This window comes from Oreochromis aureus, linkage group 3 (genome assembly GCF_013358895.1).
Source record: "Oreochromis aureus strain Israel breed Guangdong linkage group 3, ZZ_aureus, whole genome shotgun sequence".
NCBI lineage: Eukaryota > Metazoa > Chordata > Actinopteri > Cichliformes > Cichlidae > Oreochromis > Oreochromis aureus.
This window is the reverse complement of record NC_052944.1, coordinates 268,233-290,956: the sequence shown is the minus strand read 5'-3', so window position 1 is coordinate 290,956 and position 22,724 is coordinate 268,233. Positions and strand designations below refer to the sequence as shown.

General features: G+C 41.7%; 1 protein-coding gene and 1 long non-coding RNA gene across 7 annotated transcripts in view; both read right to left on the bottom strand.

The window, feature by feature from the left end:
• The window catches only part of LOC116328975 (calcium/calmodulin-dependent protein kinase type II delta 1 chain), a 103,632-nt gene extending 82,820 nt beyond the window's left edge, over positions 1–20,812 (bottom strand). The window contains exons 1-2 of one of the 5 annotated variants that reach the window (XM_031750871.2): positions 20,445–20,812; positions 17,509–17,603 (exon numbers count right to left, since the gene is read on the bottom strand). In XM_031750871.2, the coding sequence (XP_031606731.2) occupies positions 17,509–17,603; positions 20,445–20,506 (157 nt within the window). In that variant the 5' untranslated portion in view covers positions 20,507–20,812. The remainder of the gene's footprint in view (positions 1–17,508; positions 17,604–20,444) is intronic. The other 4 variants (XM_039608770.1, XM_031750872.2, XM_031750873.2 and 1 more) reach the window with 4 other exon arrangements.
• Positions 5,219–12,766, bottom strand: LOC120438381. 2 transcript variants are annotated; one of them, XR_005611856.1, is made up of 8 exons: positions 7,731–12,766; positions 7,082–7,192; positions 6,913–7,000; positions 6,717–6,825; positions 6,416–6,642; positions 6,168–6,319; positions 5,923–6,050; positions 5,219–5,809 (listed from the first exon to the last, which is right to left on the bottom strand). It is a non-coding gene; the product is annotated as an uncharacterized LOC120438381 (long non-coding RNA). The 2 variants fall into 2 exon arrangements; XR_005611855.1 differs by having other exon boundaries at positions 7,082–12,766.
• Positions 20,813–22,724: the final 1,912 nt, after the last annotated feature.

The window sequence follows — 22,724 nt, the reverse complement described above, 5'->3', positions numbered from 1 at the left end:
TTCTTACCTTGGCCATGTCTCTGAGTATTGCACACCTTGTGCTTTTGGGCACTCCAGTGATGTTGCAGCTCTGAAATATGGCCAAACTGGTGGCAAGTGGCATCTTGGCAGCTGCACGCTTGACTTTTCTCAGTCCATGGGCAGTTATTTTGCGCCTTGGTTTTTCCACACGCTTCTTGCGACCCTGTTGACTATTTTGAATGAAACGCTTGATTGTTCGATGATCACGCTTCAGAAGCTTTGCAATTTTAAGACTGCTGCATCCCTCTGCAAGATATCTCACTATTTTTGACTTTTCTGAGCCTGTCAAGTCCTTCTTTTGACCCATTTTGCCAAAGGAAAGGAAGTTGCCTAATAATTATGCACACCTGATATAGGGTGTTGATGTCATTAGACCACACCCCTTCTCATTTCAGAGATGCACATCACCTAATATGCTTAATTGGTAGTAGGCTTTCGAGCCTATACAGCTTGGAGTAAGACAACATGCATGAAGAGGATGATGTGGACAAAATACTCATTTGCCTAATAATTCTGCACTCCCTGTACATGGAAGCATGTATAATGTGAACAGCAAGAGTCCTGACGGGGACTAGAAAGAGAGAGCAGATTTCTCCTGTATTGGCTTCCCTTCATTGGCTTCCTGTTAAATCCAGAATTCAAAATCCTGCTCCTCACATACAAGGTCTTAAATAATCAGGCCCCATCTTATCTTAATGACCTTGTAGTACCATATCACCCTATTAGAGCACTTCGCTCTCACACTGCAGGCCTACTTGCTGTTCCTAGAGTATTTAAAAGTAGAATGGGAGGCAGAGCCTTCAGTTTTCAGGCCCCTCTTCTGTGGAACCAGCTTCCAGTTTGGATTCAGGAGACAGACACTATCTCTACTTTCAAGATTAGGCTTAAAACTTTCCTTTTTGCTAAAGCATATAGTTAGGGCTGGACCAGGTGACCCTGAATCCTCCCTTAGTTATGCTGCAATAGACGTAGGCTGCCGGGGATTCCCATGATGCACTGAGTTTTTCCCTTCCAGTCACCTTTCTCACTCACTATGTGTTAAGATCAAATGTGGTCGTTTACTACAAATCCGAAATTAAAAGTTGCATTATGGGAAATGAAGTGTTACTCTGCCCACTTATGCATGCCAAGTTTCTCAGGCTACGTCCACACGTACCCGGGTATTTTTGAAAACGCAGATTTTTCTATGCGTTTGCACCTTTCGTCCACACGTAAACGGTGTTTTCAGTCACTGAAAACGGAGATTTTTAAAAACGCCTGCCAGGGTGGAGATTTTCGAAAACTCACTTTTTGCATTTACGTGTGGACGAGGAAAACGGAGAAAACGCAGCGTCAAAGGTGTGCGCCTTTTTTGGCGTCACACTGTGCGCCACGTTATTGTTTCGGTGAAATGAATTTCTACAATACTGTTACTGTTAATTGTACTCTCTGCAGTGTTTAAATGCTTACATATACACACACAGTTACTGTCCCTCCACACGTAGGACTCAGTTCTGCTTCTATGCGCCATCTTTGTTTTCTCTTTCCCACCCAGGCTTCTAGACTTCTGATTGGCCAACATTTCTACACGGTTAGGAATGTATCGCCACCTGTTGCTTTGGCATGTTCCTAGCAGCGTTTTCCTTCGTTTTTGTGTTTACGTGCGGACGGGATTTTAAAAAAAACGGAAATGGAAAATCTCTGTTTTCAAAAATACCCGTGTACGTGTGGACGTAGCCTCGGTCTCCTTGGATACTGAACTTTCTTTAATTCACTTCATGTTGTTTCTCAAACTTCATGGAAGCAAAGTAAAGCTACAACCAATTACTAACTTATGAATCATGGTCATTTCTCTTTTAATAGATTGATTCAATTTTATTTATACAGCGCCAAATCACAACAGTCGCCTCAAGGTGCTTTGTACTGTAAGGTGGACCGTACCATAAAACTATACAATAATTAAAACCAGGTAATTGACTCTATAAGTTTTAAATGCAGCTTGAGTTTTCCGTGAATGTAAGGAGAATACAGAAAGTCGCTGCTATGTTCATTTTAATTCAGAATTCATTGAATAAACTGTGGATGAGCTCCAACTGCATTGACAAGTCCTTTTTATTCAGTCAGATGGACAGATCTTTTGAATCCCATCATACAAACTGTTTGCCTCCAAGAAGGCCAAGATCATCTTTAACAGAACAAAAATGATCACAGAATGAGGATGATTAACATCTGTGACATCACAACAGTAAAATCCATGAAACAGTCTGCTGTCTCAAGACGCCAACGCTGTTAATATTCATTATTAATGTTCTAAATAAATTCCCATGGTTACTGATGGAGAAGATCGCACACTTTAGATTTCATTACATGCTGGTGTTGTGTGTTTCTGGGGGAGTATCTTAGCCACCAAGGACACGATGCAATTTGATATATAAAAGTGAGTTTAAGCAGCATATCTATGAGCTATAAAAGAATAATTATTTCTATTGCATCAAATGATAAGGGATGAACCAAAACAATTATTCCTTAAATCGCTGAGTAGAATTTAGCCACACTAGGGAGCAAAACCTATTTAGCAGGGATATACTCCTCAAACTCAACCTACACCAGGAGTTTTTAACTTGGTATAAAAAGTCTGTGTTATTTTAAGTGACAGAGTTGGTTAAAATTCCAACGCAGTTTTCAGTTTTTAATGTTTTCATGGCTTGTTGCAGTTTGCAACTTTCAAAATCTGAGCCTTGTATTCAGTGGACGTACATCTTCCTTTATATTTTTATTTCCTGTCACTCCTGAAAACGACCGACATCAAGAAAACCAGTTTTCCTTTTAAAGAGCAAGAGGAAACTCCCACGATCTACCCACTTGTAGGGCATTACATGAATACACGATACAAAGCAGGGAGGGTGTTTAGTAGGTGCATGGGGACAGTCCCTCATGGGTCATGGACACATTCACGTGCCAATGAACACAACACAACCAACGGACAATGGAACGAAAAGTTCAGAGCTCTTTGTCATGAGGAACAATGCCCTCCCTCTTTCCATTTCCAGGAAATCTAAAGTAAACCAAGATAAGAAAAGGACAGAGTACGACTCTCCCCTCACTGAGCCAACCGAGCAGTTTATTAAGGCGGAGGAGCGCACCATTGGAAGATGGTGTCACTCGACAGGAGCACCCAGTCTCTGTCTGACAGACAAAGAAGCCCTAATTAAAATAGGCACCTGTCCCTCAAGTGGCTGCCCTACTTGGCTAAATAAGGATTTAGAGTGAAGCCCAAAGGAATTACTCCAGTTTGTGTCTGTGGGTCAGAGAGATAGGCAGAGACAGCACCTGAGTTAGGAGGGTTCTCGCTCCTTAGTTATAATAAAGCTATGACCAATGACAAAAAGAAAGAAAGAAAAAAGTTGCTCACTTTCCAGGGTAACGTGAAACAGAAAAGACCAAAGTATGGTTTTCTGGCAGAGTAGCTCCATTTCAACAAGTGCTTACTTGTAATCCTGCCTCAGATTTGTCTCCAAACCTCAGGTGCATCTTAATGATGGAAAAGCTGTTGGAGCCAAACTTTCACCAAGAAGTATCTCAACTTCCTGCAGAAATGTCTGTACAAGTGGCACCTGAGCCTGAAGGAAAGCCTCCAATTCCTCAGTCTAAATTAAACCTTTAAATCCAACCTTTGGCCATGAACTGCAGAATCAGGCCACAGACATGAGCCATGACATTGAGACTTCTTAATGACTTCCTTCCAGGTGAATTCACCCTGAGGCACCCGGACAGCCAAGAGGAACCAACTGAATTTAAAATTAAAAGATGTCCTATAAAAAAAAAAGAAAGAAAATCCTCTACTGCCTTAATAATTTTCTCACAATGTTCAGAAGGAGGTTCTTGGTTCTGTATGGCTCCCCCAACATGGGAACGTAAAGTATTTGTGTGTACAAAAAAGTGACTATTAATATCATGGACTGAGTCTTATAGAGTTACAACATGCCACATTCACCCATTCACACAAGCACTTTGTCCTTCTAAGCGTTAAGTGCTAACATTCATACACATTCATCAGAGATCAACTTGGGGTGGCTGTAGCTCAATATTGACAACCTCATTGCTTATGTATGAAAATGCAATGCTTTGACTAGAAAGGCTACAGTCTAAGTGCTATAAAAATATTTTTCCCATTTATAGAAAAAGAAAAACTTTAATTTGATAAATTATTAATCATATCTTTAGTGTATTTTGTCTTCAAAATATAAATATTCACTCTACAATATCACAGCACAGGTAAAGGCCAATGACTGTTACACTAACAAAGCTGAAGAAGCACTTGGTCACAGCGGGAAGTTAAAAGTGCCTTTTAAACAAGAGGAAACCTGCAGCAGTACCAGGCTCAGGGAAGGGGGGGCTATCTGCCATAACCGGATCAGGGTTAGCGGAGGGAGACGAGACAAACACAAGAATGACCTGCGAGGATTTATCCATTCCACTTAAAACCAGAGCAACTTATGCAAACTGATATTTTACATTGCTGAACAGTTGAGGCCACGTTTCCTGGACTCTTTGAATGCTGTTGGACAGAAGCCGTTCTACTGCTTGTGTATCTTTCTTGTTGATCTCTTACATACCTCATGATCATCATCTTCCGTCCCCCCAAATGGTAAATGGCCTGGTTCTGATATAGTGCTTTTCTACTTTGAAAAGCACTGGGGGGAAAAAACAAACAAACAACAAACAAGTTGTGTAAAGCCGTGCCTCATTCACCCACTCATACAAGCACTCTTTCCTATGCTTTGTACTCATCATTAACCCGCATTCATACTTGTGGTTAGTATCTTGCCCAAGGATTCAAGGGATCGAACCACCAACCTTCCAACCAGCAGATGACCTGTTCTGCCTCCTGAGCTACAGCCACCCCCACACCATTCTTTCACAATACAGTTAGTCAGAGCTAAACAGGAATATCATTAATTACATTTTTTTAAAGCAAACCCAAACAAAAGGCTGCCTAATTTCCCCATCGTGTGATTGATTGATAAATTAGGCAGCCTTTTGCCACGGACTGCACAGTAAAAAACCAAGTGTCAATTTTACACTTACAGAGTTGATTTTAACTCTGCTTCAGATAACATTTGGTCCCACTCAAAATTAGTTAAATTTACTCTATGGCCAGTGTTAACTTTTCAGTGTTAATTGTACTCAATTTAGTGTCAAAATTAACAACAAAATGTGTAAAAATATTTAACACTGAGGGTTATTCACACTGTTCAGAGTAATTTGATTACACTTTATAGAGCTATTTTTACTCCAAATTTAGTTTAATAATAACACTCTGATGTGTAATAATATATCATTTTTATTTCTCTGTAGTGTGATTATTTTCATATTCATCTTATGATGCTATATTACTAAATAACTGTGATCTATCCTACATTATGGAAATAACAAATATACAGGTTAAAGTAACAGCATTTATTATGTTTCTCATTTCAGTGTCATTTAATTAACGTAACAAACCTTTACAATTCACAGTTCTATGATGCTCACTAGAGAAAGCAATATGACATCTCCCCAATGTCGTAGTTGTTTGCAGAAAAGTAAAATAGTTGGTCAGGGATGAACTGTATGATGTACCAAAGACATAATGGGCCCTAAAGAGTTCATCAAGGGCTCCTACTGAACCTGTCGCTTTACGTGGAAGTGCATGCTTGTCAATCACAATGAAAGTATGAATGCTGCTTCTTGTGGATCCCTGAGCAAGAAGGTAGGGCTGACTGCTTCGGGTGATGTTGTCTAGATGCTGCTGTACACTGGTTCCAGCCTACAACAACACATTAAATAACAGTATTAAGTGACTATCCTCTGACAGTAGATTAGCTCACCTCACTGTCCATGAAAATAGAGGTGATGGAAAGTATATTTTAAACAGCATACCTTTGGGAATTTGATGAGGTTATCGACAGCTTGAGATGCAGACATCTTTCCTGGTCTCTTTCGCCCTTGTGCAGATGGTGGTAGCAGATGTAGCAGCAGCAAGATAGTAGACATGTCACTGTCCCAGCCTACAGACGAATAAACAAAGAATTGTTCCAAAAATACATTGAATTAACAGAATTACCTATATAACCAACAATGGCAAATAAAAACAGTCACAATCATACCATTCTCAACTTCAGTACCTGAATCAGCATTTCACATTAACTCCAAGCTCTGAGGTGGGAACAAGTCCATGACTTTCCTTTACAACCTTTGCTTTGAGATTGATGGGCCACCTCTCCAAGAATTTGCTGGCAGTGACCTCACAAAACAGGAGTCGCAAATCTTGTTCTATCTGTAATGCAAAAATACAGAACATAGAGAGGTGTAATGAGTGACACTGCAAGCTGCATGCAATATTTCGGTGATTCAACAAATGAACATGTCTTACCATTCCTGGTGTGTCCAGAAACTGCATCAGGCCTGTGAAAACATCTGCTGCATTCTTTTCATCGTTGACCATTGAATGCCGATAAATGGAGGTAGCTTTCATCTTTTCACGGATAGTGTCTTCATCAGCAGAGTGTCTCAAAAGAGCAATATCTGCTCTTACAGCCTCATCTGATAACACTGTCTTAGTGGTGAGTGGTCTGGATCGACCATGGCCTGGCCCACCAACTTCAGAAAAAACAATTTGATTGAATCCTGCCTACAAATTACATCAGTATCATTTAAATGATAAGTGAACTTACTTTTGGGAGATTTGCAACCTGAGATGCTTCTTTCCTCCACAGCTTTTCTTTGAATGGTCTTCAACCATGCAATGTATCCTGAACCGCTCTCTGGATCGTAGTAATGTTTCTATGTAATTAAATAAACGCAGGACTATGTTATCAACATTTCTGAGGGCAGTTATGTATTTAATGTTGAAAAGTTCCCTTTACTTACATATCCATGTTGTGAATATGGGCCTTTCAGATATGGAGACAGAGCAACAATGCCCTGCGCATACATCACGCTTTTAGGGGGAGATGTCCTAATGTATAAATTCAATAATTGGCATTAAAAATCACAATTAAAAATAATACAATGTTAAAAGTGTTTCTTTATATCTTACATTTTTGATTGTTACCCATGTTATTCTGTCATCTCAGCCTCAAGTATGTTTCTCATCCGTCTTCTGGTTGCATCTCTCAGAGATTTGGTTTTTGCATACTCTTAAACCTTTCTGTAAAATAGAAACATTACTTAATATTACTTAACATGTCATTAATATTGCTATCAGTTAATTTATACAAAATACATATTTCTTACTAAATAATGAGCAAAACTCTAAAGTGGTGTATGCCTTTGGCATTTGCTTAAAATAATATAAACCAGTAAAGTTAACTTTATGGTAATGTTACCCACTTTTTCTGAAAGTACGTTCGCTTATGTAAGCTAATTAGCGATTATTAGCTTACTGATAAAAGGTAATTTAGTTGTTCAAACTGTGCGATTTGACATGTGACAATGATATTATTTAGACAGCATTTAGAAGGAATACATAGTTAAAATGTTTTAGGTTCATATTAAGGCAGTGAGAAGATAACGAACATCTGAACTTTTAGCAACTGCTAGCATGTAGCTACTGGAATATCATTAAACCTATGGGTAAATGCTGCTAACATGTCCTCACTCGACATCAGTGAAACTATAAAGAGCTATTTAGTTTAAAAATACCTTCTAAACAATGTTATCAATATGGGAATGTTAACTTCACTTACCTGACTGTGGCAGCTCTTCGGAGAAAATTCCATGCGCATCAGAGCTCTGCCGCACACGCCCACGGACTGGTAAAAATCAACACTGTGTGGAGTTAAGTCTTCACTGCGTGACTAACAAACTTTACACTGACTTTTAACTCTGATGTTAGAGCTGGTTTACTTTTCATAGAGTTGTAAATATTCTATCTAGGTTAAAATAGGTTTACTCTGAAATATTGACACTCCATTTTTTTACTGTGTGGGGAGCCCTCACTCCCGCTGACAGCAGCTCTCTTACATGGCAGCCTCATTTCTGTTTTTCATGCCCCCTTGAGTAGGTCTAATGAGATATTTTTAGCCTGCTGCACACAGCTGTGCTTCACTGAAAAGAAGAGGAAGTCTGGGGTGAAATCACCAACATTCTAATATATACACAAACACTTGAGTTGATATGCAGAATCTAAATTTCACAGTAATATACACAAACTCAACTGTGGCTCCCTCATTGGCTAGATCACAATGGTGTAATAGGTACGTGCCATCCTGGGTTAGACAGAGGTTTCCATGTGCAAAGGCATCAATACAAATAATAAAAACATTAAATAAAATCAGATTAGTAAACACGAGGATTTTAGTGCCTGCATATGGAATCCTCCCACCCCTACACCCAAACATGAATGTATGTCGACAGCTTTCTGTGTGTGTTTCACATTTCACCTTTTTTTGGTGGAGGTTTCAACTGTTTAATGTTCTTCTACAAAATGTGACTTAAGTTCTGGTAGATTAATTATACCAGGAGCAATTCCAGTCAAAGCAAAGCATTATAAACTAATGTGCAAACATAACCCTATTTTACAAATGTATAGGTTCAACATCATATATCTGATTATTTTTTGCTTTCATGGTGGGCATGTAGAGTCTAAATACACAGACTGTTAAATACATGGATACATACACAGGATTTTGAGACTGCTAGCAGCCCGCTGCCATAACATGCCTATTTTTTAGGATATATGAAGTGCAGCTTGCAGTCTTTGGAGGAAGCAACTGCAGGCAGTGGGCGCCCTCGGCATGAGAAGCTGACTGTTTAAGTGATGACAGAGACACAAGGACATGCACTTAGGGGCTACTGAGTCATCACTTGTGCTTGTGTCACATGAACAGCTCACTGGTCATTCAAGTCATAGACCATGTGGGTCAGTCCAGACCTGAAGGATGAGCCGTGGATACAATGAGACACACTGGAGACCACATCACTTAGACTGTACACACTGCACAAGGCTCTGCTTTGTGTTACATCATCTTCCTTTTGTAACACATAAACACACACGCACACACACTACATCTCTCTTTATCCACCTCTTTCATGTGACATTAAATGCTAAGCCAACTGCTGGCACGGCACACACACCTCTGATGGAGCACTTTACTCAGGCACTCTCTGAATATGTGGGATTTGGGTACTGCTGCTGACCCAGTCCTATATACCCAGTCTCTACTTGTGGGTTTCGGTGTGTTAGGAGTACTTGTGTTACGCTGTTCATCGTTTAGCCAAACGTGTCTGAGCACTGATCTTGCACAATCAACAGCACAAACACTATAACATACTTCAACACCTATATGACCCCACAGACTATATTTAGCTTTCCATCTCTTTTTGTTTCCATGGGAATGAAGAGTTCACATTGAGCGGCTGGGGCCTCGGGTATTTTCCAGAAGCAACAACAAATGGCTGGCTCCTGAACCAGAGCTAGCTTTTCCACAGCCTGGTGGGTTTTTCAAGTGATCATTTCCACTCTGTTGAGTCCAAGCATCACTAGGTCTGGGTATAACCACTGCCCTACTTTTTCCTTCATACAAGACTGCTGTCAGTGAAGACAGGCTTCCAGTTCACTACATCTGGATCTGGATGTTGCAGTTACGTTCTGGATTGCTCCAATATTATGGTTTTATTTTGAATAGGCGGTGAGATCAGAGATACACTTTAAACCAGGGGTCTCAAACTCGCGGCCCGGGGGCCACTCGCGGCCCGTACATTGACGTGAAGAAATATAATGTAATTTGGCCCTTGAAGTGACTTTTTGTTAGGGAGGACTTGGTTGTTGTTGAGTGCAATGATTTTATGAAGGCAATATGAGCAGGGTGTTACAGGCATGGCCCTTAAAGAATGTAGCCTCATGGGTAGTGTAGTCTGTGCTGCAGGGAGAGTGAGTGACTGCCCCGCCCGCTGTTTGTGTGAGCGAGGGAGAAAGTATGAGTTGCTACCGACAAGAAACAGAAGATGGAAGCATGTAAATATAATAATAACCACTGCAGCCGGTGCAGAGTGCCTGACGAGCCCAGGTGTAAGTAAGCTGTGGAGACTCGACTGTACACTGTGTTCATGTTTTCCTCCAAAACAATAAAGTTCCGTTGGAGCCTTTCAACGCCTCTCTCTGTCTCTCGCTAGCAAAGTTCACCCAGACAGTAAAGCTAGTTACCAGCTATGAGCCCAACATGGAACATACTTGCCGACATATTTGCCAGAGGTCCCTTTACCACAGTTCAGAGCCGCGGACCTGACCGAGGTAACAAGAGAGTACAAAGATGCTGAGGGATCAGCTGTGTTAGTTCAGTGACAGAGTCAAACTCTACACTTGTGTCTGCATTTTTATTTTGTTAAATACGAACACAATGTTAGCAGAGGTGCTGCCACGGGTGTGCACAGACAGAGAGGACCAATGCGTTTATTTGGTAGTTCAATGAAATTCTTCAAGTTAGTTAAAAATCTGTGTTCACGTTTGCAGTTTTGTCTTGTTATACAATATTTGAAATTTTAAAAAACAAACAAAACATTTTAGGAAACATTTGTGGGTGTTTTCTTGTTTTTGTACTACTTGAACACTAAAGTGTCCAATAAGACGACAGTGCCAGCAGGGGCCCACAGCTCATTCAAGTTTGACACCTCTGCTTTAAACGGACACAAGGAAGACTGGGAGGGCCGCTCTGCAGCAGAGTACAAACGACTCCTTCTCACTTTAATGTTCCATATGCAAGTTTGCTGACTTCATAATTCACACAATGCTTATGTGCACAGTATAAGTGGGCACCTAACCCAACAGCTGCACTGTCGAACCACCTCATTTTTCTAGGGAAACAAAAATGTTTGAAACCTGCAAAAAGACATGGAAGTCCAGTGTAAAAGATAAGATCACAGTTTATTAAGCTCCAGTGAGCTTGAAAGGAAAGTCCTTGCACTGCTTCAGTAATGTTGAGGTCAGGCCAAGACAGTGTTTTTCTATCGACATATGCGTCTGCTACACTGGCAATGTGCAAAATGAAGCCAATGCCAATGAGACCATTTCCAGAAGGTAAGTAAGTAAAATTTATTTATATAACACATTTCACAGATAAAAATCACAAAGTGCTTCACAATAAGATCAGACATACAAGTTAAAATTAATTAAAAGCCCGTTTGTATAAAAATGTCTTCAGCTGCTTTTTAAAGGAGTCAGTAGAGTCTAGAAGACAACAGCAGGGAGTTCCACAGCCTCGGTGCCTGAAAAGCCCGATCCCCACCTGTTTTAAACCGAGTACGTGGGACCACCAGTAGCCTGGTACTGCATGTGAATCAAAATCTGACAATACTTTGGTGCTCAAGACTTTTGTGCAGTACTGTAACAGTTACATTCATTGTTATCATTGCACTACTCATGATTATGTATTAGCAGTAATCTTTTTTTTTTTTTTTTTTTTTTTTAAATAAATCTAGTAATGACTTTTCAAATTAAGCGGTATATGGATGCACTCTGGGCCATGCTCACAAGTGTCAGGTTGTTTAGGCCGGGGGGGTCTTCAGGTCTGGTGGCAACTCAAAGTTGCATAATCACCAGTGTGAACAACAAAATTAAAATCCCATTAATTAAAAACTGTAACAACTGTCCTTCTGCCTCGGCTGTTGTTACCCTGCTGAGGTGCTGTGGGACCGTGAGAATCTAATCTGGCATGGTGCTGGCAGCTCAGGGCAGACACTACTGCCAGTCTGTTCCCAGCATTGTCTATTATTTTAAGAATATTTCATAATTATTGTTCATTCTAATGTAAATGAAGTGTTTTCACACTGTAACAGCAGATTAACATGCAGAACAGTTTCCCATCACAGACGTGTATATTTTCTGAAAGCACAGCGAGATCTATCAGAAAGCCTTCCTGACCGAAGTTCAGCTGCAGTACTTTGATATCATGTTACTATTCCGTGTAGGGACCTTCACTAGAAAGAACTACTGCTGATATGAAGCCAGTGTTTACAGCCACATAAGCACTCTCAGATGGAGCTTCCTGTTTAGGATTTCTCATCGCAAAGCAGTGGTGGCATTTTGGCACTCTGGCTTCTCCCTCATTGAATGTGACCTTCAGTTCAGCCTGCCCGTGTAAGTGTCTATCAGATCAAACAGCACACCACTGGATCTGCACGTGTTTGACTGAAGACAGAAGGGCCTTCCTGTCCTCCATCTGTCTTGCTGACATCAAAAACTGCTGTAGGCCAGATTAAAGGGATTCCACAATTTGAATAAGTGTAATATGAATGAAGAGATTTCACTGTCAATGTTGTGATTTATCAGAATGTAACCAATCTGCTTTCACCCATATAACGTGTTAACCAGAACGCGGTGTTTAAGTGTAAGCAGTGGTGAGCTGTGTTTTAGCAATGTGACTACAACAGGTGGTGATCTGACCAAAAGACCATGACAACAGCATCACATCATATCTGCACCTTGCTTTCTTTGGGATTTCACTTATTCTGAAAGGCGTAACCCAAAGGGCTCATTGGTATCTCTGCCACTGCTTCAAAAACTATGATTATTTTCACCTCATGATAGACAGCTCAATGATTTAACACTAGGATGGCTGTTTTTCCAACACCTAACCAAACAGCTGGTGAAACCAAAGCTAACCAACAAGTGAAACAGAACATAATGGTTCATATAAGAGTTCTGAATTATACTTCTGCCTCTGGTTATAAATGCAAGTATTCAAAGGAGTTTGCAAAGAAAAGCGTCTGGACTTCTTTAAGTTGCTTGAAGACGTTTCACCTCTCATCCGAGAAGCTTCTTCAGTTCTAAGGTCAAATGGCGAGAGTCCCAGATTTAAACCCAGTGGGAGTATCTCCCCAAGGAGGGACAAGGACCCCTGATGATCCTCTAATCACATGAGCCAAGGTGTGGCGGGTGTGGGACCTAATCAGCCAGGGTTTCGGGTGAGCTCATTGTGAAACCTGGCCCCACCTTGTCATGTGAATTCCTGAGGTCAGATGGCCCAGGATGTGAGTGGGCAAGGCGTCTGGGAGGAACTCAAAACTGGATTATAGATGGCAGACAGTTGGTGTCGTAAACCACCACCTCTGTTCAAAGATGGTCGCTCACAGTGGACATAGATGGCCTCTTTCACTCCTCTTTCAAACCATCTGTCCTCTCTGTCCAAAATGTGAACATTGGCATCCTCAAAGAGTGACCTTTGTCCTTAAGATGCAGATGGACTGCTGAGTCTTGTCCTGTGGAGGTGGCTCTTCTATGTTGTGCCATGCGCTTGTGAAGTGGCTATTTGGTCTCTCCAATGTAGAGGTCTGGGCATTCCTCGCTGCACTGTACAGCATACACCACGTTGTTAAGTCTGTGTTTTGGAGTTTTGTCTTTCGGGTGAACCAGTTTGTGTCTGAGTGTGTTGCTGGGTCTGAAGTACACTGGGATGTCGTGCTTGGAGAAAACTCTCCTGAGTTTCTCTGATACACCGGCTACATAGGGGATGACAACGTTGTTGCGTCTGTCTTTCTTATCCTCCCTCGCTGGTGTCTGATCTTCTTTTCTGTGCCTCTTTGCTGACTTTATGAACGCCCAGTTAAGATAACCACATGTTTGAGTGCTTCCTTTACGTGTGTGTAGAGGAAGCACTCAAAGCACTCAAAGGAAGCACTCAAAACATACGGTTATCCTAACTGGGCGTTCATAAAGTCAGCAAAGAGGCACAGAAAAGAAGATCAGACACCAGCGAGGGAGGATAAGAAAGACAGACGCAACAACGTTGTCATCCCCTATGTAGCCGGTGTGTCAGAGAAACTCAGGAGAGTTTTCTCCAAGCACGACATCCCAGTGTACTTCAGACCCAGCAACACACTCAGACAGAAACTGGTTCACCCGAAAGACAAAACTCCAAAACACAGACTGAACAACGTGGTGTATGCTGTACAGTGCAGCGAGGAATGCCCAGACCTCTACATTGGAGAGACCAAACAGCCACTTCACAAGCGCATGGCACAACATAGAAGAGCCACCTCCACAGGACAAGACTCAGCAGTCCATCTGCATCTTAAGGACAAAGGTCACTCTTTCGAGGATGCCAATGTTCACATTTTGGACAGAGAGGACAGATGGTTTGAAAGAGGAGTGAAAGAGGCCATCTATGTCCACTGTGAGCGACCATCTTTGAACAGAGGCGGTGGTTTACGACACCAACTGTCTGCCATCTATAATCCAGTTTTGAGTTCCCTCCCCAGACGCCTTAACGCCCACTCACATCCTGGGCCATCTGACCTCAGGAATTCACATGACAAGGTGGAGCCAGGTTTCACAATGAGCTCACCCGAAACCCTGGCTGATTAGGTCCCACACCCGCTTTCACACCTTGGCTCATGTGATTAGAGGATCATCAGGGGGTCCTTTGTCCCTCTTTGGGGGGAAACTCCCACTGGGTTTAAATCTGGGACTCTCGGCCATTTGACCTTAGAACTGAAGAAGCTTCTCGGATGAGAGGTGAAACGTCTTCAAGCAACTTAAAGAAGTCCAGACGCTTTTCTTTGCAGGCTCCTTTGACTACGATGACCTGGATGACTGAGAACCTTCACAGACATATGCAAGTATTATAAACACAATCTGGGACGTTACTGTAAAGCTGCAACTATCTCTGCTAGCCAACCAGTTAGTTAACATTATTTATTACAATTTCAGTGTGGTTAAACTACCACCTGGGAGCAACTACTCAAACCCACTGGTGGGTTTATATAGCTAAGGTGGCCTGTTGCAGCCTCCCTCGCTCTCTCCTGAAATGAACACAGAACGACAGATGCTACAAAACCTTCGCTAATTGACTCAAATAGGTTGTGAACCATAAGATTTGCCAATTCAAATCAGGCTTATTTTTGAACATTTGAACAGTTAACCCCTAGAATAAGTTCTAATTCTCTGCTTTTGTCTGTGTTATAACTAACTATGTAAAAGTGATGGCTTTATTTGGGCTGTGTCCAACTACCTCGCTGACAGACCACAGTACGTCAGGCTGAAGGACATCACGTCTGACACTGTGGTCAGCAGCACCACAGGGAACTGTGCTGCCCCCTCTTCACCTCTTACCTCTGCTACAACTCTGAGTTATGCCATATTCAGAAGTTTGTGGACAACACGGCCATCATGGGGTGTATCTGGAATGATCAGGAAGAGGAGTACAGGAGTCTGGTGAGGAACTTTGTCACATCGAGTCACATAGACCACCTGCAACTCAACACCTCAAAGACCAAGGAACTGGTTGTGGACTTCGGGAGGTCCAGAGCAGGTCCACTGCCGGTTCAGATAGAGAAGGGGACATTAAAGAAACTGCTGGACATTATGGACACTGCTGGGCATCCTCTGCATATGGTCATAAAGAACCAGAGGAGTCTGCTCAGCGACAGGTTGCTTCTCCCAAAGTCTAGGACCAACAGACTTAAAAAGTCCTTCTTCCTAGACGCCATCAGACTGTTTAACTCCTCACTGGAGGGGAGGGGGAGGGGACACAGGAGGACAAGGAGGGCGGGGACAACTAAGCTGTAGTGTTTGCACAAACCAACTAAATAATAACCACTAAATAAGAACTAATCACTGTGCAATAGACATTTGGCTGCTACATCTCATTAATGAGTATATTTCATTGCTTATTTATATACGTGTATAAATGCTGTATTTATGCTTATATTCATATTCTCTTTTTTCCCTTTATTTTTTACTATGCAAATTTCTGTCGGTGTTCTGCTACTGGAAACTGAATTTCCCGGAGGAACCTACCCGAGGGAATCATAAAGTTCTATCTCCATCTCTAATCAGTCACTTTGTAGTCTGTTGGTTACTGGACAACCTCGGAGTAATTACAAGACTTGAAGCTACCATGTTCAACCAAGAAATGTCCAGCAAATAAGCTCCACTGAAAAGGCCGACAGCCCTGTGTGACAGTAACGGCAAATCCAGAAGGGCCACAAGCAGACAGGTCATGTCAGGTAGGTCCTTTAAATGAATATAAAAGTGGATGAGAAAAAAAGACTATCTACATGATAACCACTGTGGTCCTGTCCTACTCCTAAACTTAGAGTGCAATTTAACAAACAAACAATACAAATGTGATCCAAGTAACAGCAAAGAACAGGAATTATACTTCAAATGCATGAACAGTCCCATTAGATAAGCATAAAATGTTATATATACATATTTATATGCAATTCTTTTTACAAACACTCCACTGTCCAACAGACCTTTTTCTCCTCATTGAGGTGAGAGCCTCAGCCAAAATAAGCCAAGCGTGGACCTGCCTATGACAAACTAGGGCTGTTCGATATAACGATATATCTCTGATGACGACATGAAAACGTCGTTTCATATTACGCCATCATTTGTTTCGTGGTGTTGCAAAATAAACTGTTTACGGCAATATTTTTTCATCGTTGTCATGGTCAGTGTAAAATTTCTTAAATTTCTCTCTTTCTCTTATATTTATTATAACCACACAGAATTTACAGAAAATGTAAAATTTGGTGATAAATATCGTTGTTGGGACGATAAATGTCTTCTATCAGGATATGAGATTTTGGTCATATTGCACAGCCCTGCGACAAACCATCTATTCTGCCTGCTCTCCCCTCTCATTGGTTACGATCTCCTCTCACTGGGGATATAGCAGGGTTAAAATGGTTAAAATGAGTTCCTAATCTTTCAACAGCTAAATGTGTATTTTTCTTTTAGTTTTTGTTTCATTGTTGCTAGTCTCCCTTTTTAAAACCACATGTGCAAACCTTTTGCTTTCTACACACAGCTGCTAACGCTGCAAGGAAATCCCCTGCTTCCCTCCTGAGCGGCTACACTGCAGTCACTCACCATCACCACGCGCCTATCTATTCAAGCCTGTCTCCTTTAGTTTGTGTGCTGTGCACTTGTGCCGATTAGCACTTTGACAGGGATCAGTCAGCAGGGCATCATCCTGGCAGCGGAAGCCTCGGCTCCTGCTGCATGGACAATGATAAAGGGAATGTTTTTGTTTTTTTAGTAAGAAGATGAAAATTTTAAAAACAAAAAAGAGAAGCTTCTAGACAGACACTATCACAAGAAGGAACATAAAGACAAAAAAGTTCATGAGGCAATGCTCTATAATCCTGTTTTTTAATCTGAAGACCTCAGCTCATCAGCAATCACAGGCTCATACAGCAGAACGAGTCATAAAAAGGCAGTTCTTCCTGTCAGTGCCACTTTGATGAGTGCAATAACAAAAGCAGAAAATAAAAGTGCATTTTGAAGCTGCAGTCAGCGCAGCAGCTTACAAGGTGAAACCTGACCACATCTGGCTACTACTGAGATGACGAGGGCAAAAATGGCAGAGGCACGAAAAACCATATACAGTCAAAAAGAAAGAGGAAGTTGGTTTGAGGGGTGATGGGGCTAAAAAAGAAACTATTCCATTCTGAGTGTTTAACACACCAGTGAGAGGCCTGAAGCCACATTACAGAGCAGGTTTCCCAGCATGTACTCACCCCTAGCAGACAACTTCTTGGTGTTGATTATTTTTGCAGCATACTCCTGCCCTGTGGAAATCTTCATGCACCGCCTCACCACAGAGAACGCACCCCTACAGGACACAGTGAAGTCGGGATTAGCCACTGCACAACAAGACTCTTCATAATGCACAAAGACACAGCTGTGGAAAAGAAACCCTGTTATTAAAAGTGTTTTTCTATTACAAGGACTTTTCAAAGTGAGCCCACAGCAGCTGGTATTCCCAGTCGAGTCTGGGTGTCACGAGTCCACACGTTTGCATTTCAAGACCCATTTTACAACATGCACCATTCAATGGTAATACTGAAACAAGTCAGAGACTGTAACTTCCCACTTGTCATTTTTCAACATGCAGAGTAATTGTTGTGAAGCAGTTTATTTTAAGCTTCCAAGTTGGTTTCTGTTCCTAAACCCAAGCAGCAAGTGAAACCTATAGTAAAGTGAGTGAAACATGTAACAAATGAGCACGTGGGAGAATACAAATCAAACACCCCACAAACATCCCCAGTCTCACAGATATTCATTCACTTTAATATCTATACGTACGTCACCTGAGGGCGATTTGAAAACACGATATAAAAACCTGTGGAACAGCTGATCGGTGTCACTACAAAGTGAGATCAATAAAATTCACTCTGATCTGCCAGCACACCAAAGTGATGAACACATCTCCTTTAGTAGACTGTGGAACAGTCGAGGTTAATGTTTCAGAGCTCTAATGTGCAGCCATTACCCAAAGTAGGAATCGGACTTTCCACATCCATCTTACGGGTCTCCAGCTGTCCGTGTCCACAACGAAGTGTAAGCCAGGCTTTGTACTCTGTTGCAGACACAGACAGTTAGACTTCTTTGGCATCTGCTTGAAGTCGCCGCCTTGACATAGTTGGTGCACTTTAATCAGCGGTTTAACATGATCAAGTGAGGCAGCACCCAAACGGAGCCAACGCTCCTTTTTATGTGAGCACCCTGACCCTGAAGGAGAAAGCCCGGGTTAATAACCGTCGCTGTGACAGGCTTTATTGAGCCAAACTCCACAAATGAAAGCTTGACTGTGTTGAACATCATTCGTGGTATAACCCTGATGACTTTGCATATGAAATTATGCAAAGTCATCATACATAAAGAACTTTGTTGTAGCAAAGTGTAAAAACTGTCTACTTCACCTTCATGCTTTTTTAAAAAGTTTTGAATCATTTCTGTTTTTGTTTCGTTTGCCTTTTCACGCTTCTTCTCTTTGTGCTGACGTCCACTGTCACGCTTTTCAACCAATCGCTGCTCTAGCTACACATAGTGTATTTGGGAGGCCTGTATGCGAGCATGTCTGCGTAGGCTTTGATATACGATATTTCACTGTGCATATCTACACAAAGAACTTAAAGCAGGAACATTATGCCCGTGGCCAGTTTCTCCAGATACCAAGAAAGAGGACACCTAGTGCGTAAGAGGGAGATGAAGGAGGCAACACTCAAAACAGCATTAGAACAGGCGGCAGGACGGGAACACGCTGGTCTGACACGCATCAGACAGATTTGCAAAGTCGTGTTTGAATCAGTCCAGCATCAAGGTTTGGGTTTTACTTCCAAGCTACAGAGTAACACAGTTTCCTTGTGTTTTTTCATGTGGCTCTTATCACCACATCTTCTGTTCTTACTTTCTATGATGCTGCCTGTGTGTCACCCACAGCTCAGTACTGCACGGCTGTGTCCACATAGACAGACCACACTAATGACAACTCAACATACAGGTTAACCAGAATAAGTTTACAGTGACATTATTTGCAGCAGGTGACTGAGGGTTCAAACTAAACCACACACAGGTGAGCTGAGCCATCAGGTGGAACTACACTGCCGATGTCAGGCAAATACATGCACATCCTCTTGGAGCTCAGACTAAAGGTCTGGTCAGAGGTGACATCAGCCGAAGCACATGTGGAAGCATTAGCATCAGGAGATCCCTGAACGGCAACATCCAGTGTCAGAAACTGCTTCGATTCATCTCCTTGAAATGCAGCCACACCTGTTTCCTGCTCACCTTGCTTGCGCATTTAAACTGGAAAAGGCTTCAAACAGGCGCCCTTTCTAAGAAATGCCTCGTTGTAGGAGTGGCAAAGCATCCAATTTACATCATTCACATAACTTTGCATCTAATGGTTCTTCAATGAAGGCCCTCAATAAATGAAGTCTTTGTTTGGGTCAGAATAACCAAATATGTCACAATCCTGAAAACAAAGTGAAGCAATAATTTGAATTAATAATAGTGATGTTCCCACGTGATGACTGTTCACAGTCTGACCCCAGATCAGGCCCAAAAGCTCAACCACACCTTCCCAAACCCAGCTTCAGTTCAGGTGCGTCTGTAATGAACCGAATGCATGAAAACATGCAGTTGTTGCCATTAAGGCTTTGGTTCCTTTGCACAGAGGGGCGGGACTATGGAGAGAAACACGTCGTTGTTCAGAAGTGACCCCACTGACCCAAAACAAAACCAACTTCCTGCATTTTTGACAGACTGGCTTTGGCTTGTGACAGAAGTTGTCCTCAGTCATGTTTTCTAATCAGCATGCGTTCCTGCGCACCAATGAAAACACGGAGCTATTTCAGTCGGTTCCTCGGGCACGCGCTCGGTACTGACGGGCGGGGTTCATGAAGTCCCGAAACACCCACAAAGTATTACAGACAGAAAACTTGGAGTCAAATACGGATTCTATAATATCTCTGCGGCTGTTGTTGTTGCGATATTAGGTGACAGTAAGATTACAGGTACAATGAAGGGTCTGCCCACAGCGCCGACTGCACCCATCAAGGTGGGGTCAGGTAGGCGGAGGTCGCTCCGTAAATCCAAAGAGCGACAGTAAATGAAAGCAGCAGGTAATTTCAGCTATAAAGATTCTGGATAAAAAGAGTCACAAACTCACTTCCCCAGCTCCTCGTACAGCTGGTATTCATCGGTAAACCTGGTGCAGGTTGTTGAAGCCATGTTAAGGTGAACGAGGGAGATCGACTCGGGAAACTGAAAGCCTCGCTCGTTAAACAGTCTCCACAAATCCCTCCGAGTCCCAAAGTGCCACTTGTCGCTTTGAGGAAACAGAGATAAATGAAAGCGCAGCCGGGAGGTCCTGTGGTAGGAAGCGAGTCCTGCAAGCAGCCAAACCTCCGCGTCTCTGCTCCCGGTCCTGCTCGGAAACCTCGGCTCAGTCCTGGACCTGACAGGGACGTCGCGACCTACTGCTGTGTTTGTCTCAGCCACTTGGATTAGTTACCACAGTCAAGACAAAGGCAACAGACAATGACACACTTCCGGTGATGAAACCACAATAAATCCAACTTTGGACCCGCGCTTTCATGTCCTCGTGTGACGTCAATATATTTGGCAAAAATTAATAGCAAATATTTATTATTTTTTTATATATATTAGAATTTGGGGTTTATCTGATATTTATGTCACACCAACTAATCTTAATCTCAAAGTGATTTTTTTCTCCTTTTTTTTACATTTTGTGATTCTTATACTAAGGTTCACACAGTTCATGATACATAATTTGACAATCTCCATTTTTATTAAAGTAATCAGCTTCACTCCAAGATGTTTACTGTTCTCAAAGTAGTGTGATGTGTGTATTTTTATGAGGTTAACCTTCTTCTAAAATTTGATGTTATTTCAATATTTCAATTATTCCAACTATTTCACGTGACGTTAGAGCACCATCGTTAGAAACACCGTTTTATTTCTTTCGTTTTGTTTTATTTTGTAAGAAACTAGCACAACTTCCGCTTTGTTCCGCGTACGCATGTATGGGCCTGATGAAGCACAATTTCACCTCAGCGCTTCCTTATTGGAAATCCTGCACAAGGGCTCCCTCTACAGGCAGCAAGTCTGCCCTGCTGACATTGAGGCTATTGGAACACAACAAGTTCCTAAAACACACTGTTCTCTTTCGTTTTGACAATCCAGAATAAACAGAATAAAAACAGAATAAAACAACTATTTCTGATGGTAAATAAAAGTCACAAAAAATTATATCTTCAACTGGGCAAAATTGAGTGTTATAGGTTGGTTAATTCACCCTTATTTCCACTGAAAAGGTCCCCAAAAGTTTGTGCTGAAGGCAGGAATTAACTTAAGATAAATGGAAGATATTTAATAGGGTGGAGGAGCTCTGTTTCCACATGAAATAAAGACCAGAAAACCGGACAAAGGTATGAAATAAAATACAAAATATAGAGTGATGTACTAAAACACAGCTTGATCCAAACTGTATGACTGACATGTAAAAATAAATAACTAATTATGTGTGTGTGGGGGGGGGGTATCCTGAGAACTGAGTATTAAAATTGCAGACCAGCGAAATGTGAGTGAACGATTTCCAAGTACAGCGAGTTACAGTAACCTAATCATGAGGAGATTATTGTGGCGCTAACAGTCTTTGTGTCATTGAGGGAAAGGATGGAATTTATTAATGTTCTTGTGCTGAAAAAAAAAACAACCTTTAAAAACCGGTTCAACACATGTAAAATGTCCAACCTGAGTAAAAATGATACCAAGATTCGATCCACTGGCTTGAAATGGATACTTCTACTCACTGTGGTTTGTAAGGACCAAAAAGAATCCCTTCTGTCTTTACTTTGAAACAGTCCCAGATTTTCCAGTTCCACAGCCAAGCCATAACAACAGAGTTACAGTTAGTACATTCAAAGAACGGTACATTTGTCTGTTGTCAGTTTGGAAGTGTTCGGAGACTTTATGCTTACAAAAAATTTAAGCAAAACTGAGATAAATCAGTGGCCACCTAGTACAGGAAAAGAAGCTTCCTATCTATACAGAAAGGACTCTAAGTATAAGGTCTGTACTTTGGCAAATTGTTCCTTAAAGTACTTTAAAAGACACTTTAAAATCAAGTGCTCCAGTAAGATCTTAAAGAACTGAACTGGCACCATTTCCAGTCTAATCTAAAAACAGGAGGCCATTAGAAAGACTGATGTAAATGTTTCTGTTGTGTTATAGCTGAATGGCTTTGTGGACACCACTATCTCGAGTTTGGACATATTTATTTAAGACTTGCCAAGGTTTGCACTGTTACGTGTACAAAAAAGGAAAAGCCACAGGAAAACCCCTCGTTCTGTTATTTGCTTTATCTGCAGCAACGGAGTGTTTTAGGTCAACACTGCCATGACTCAGTACCACAGTCAACAGGATC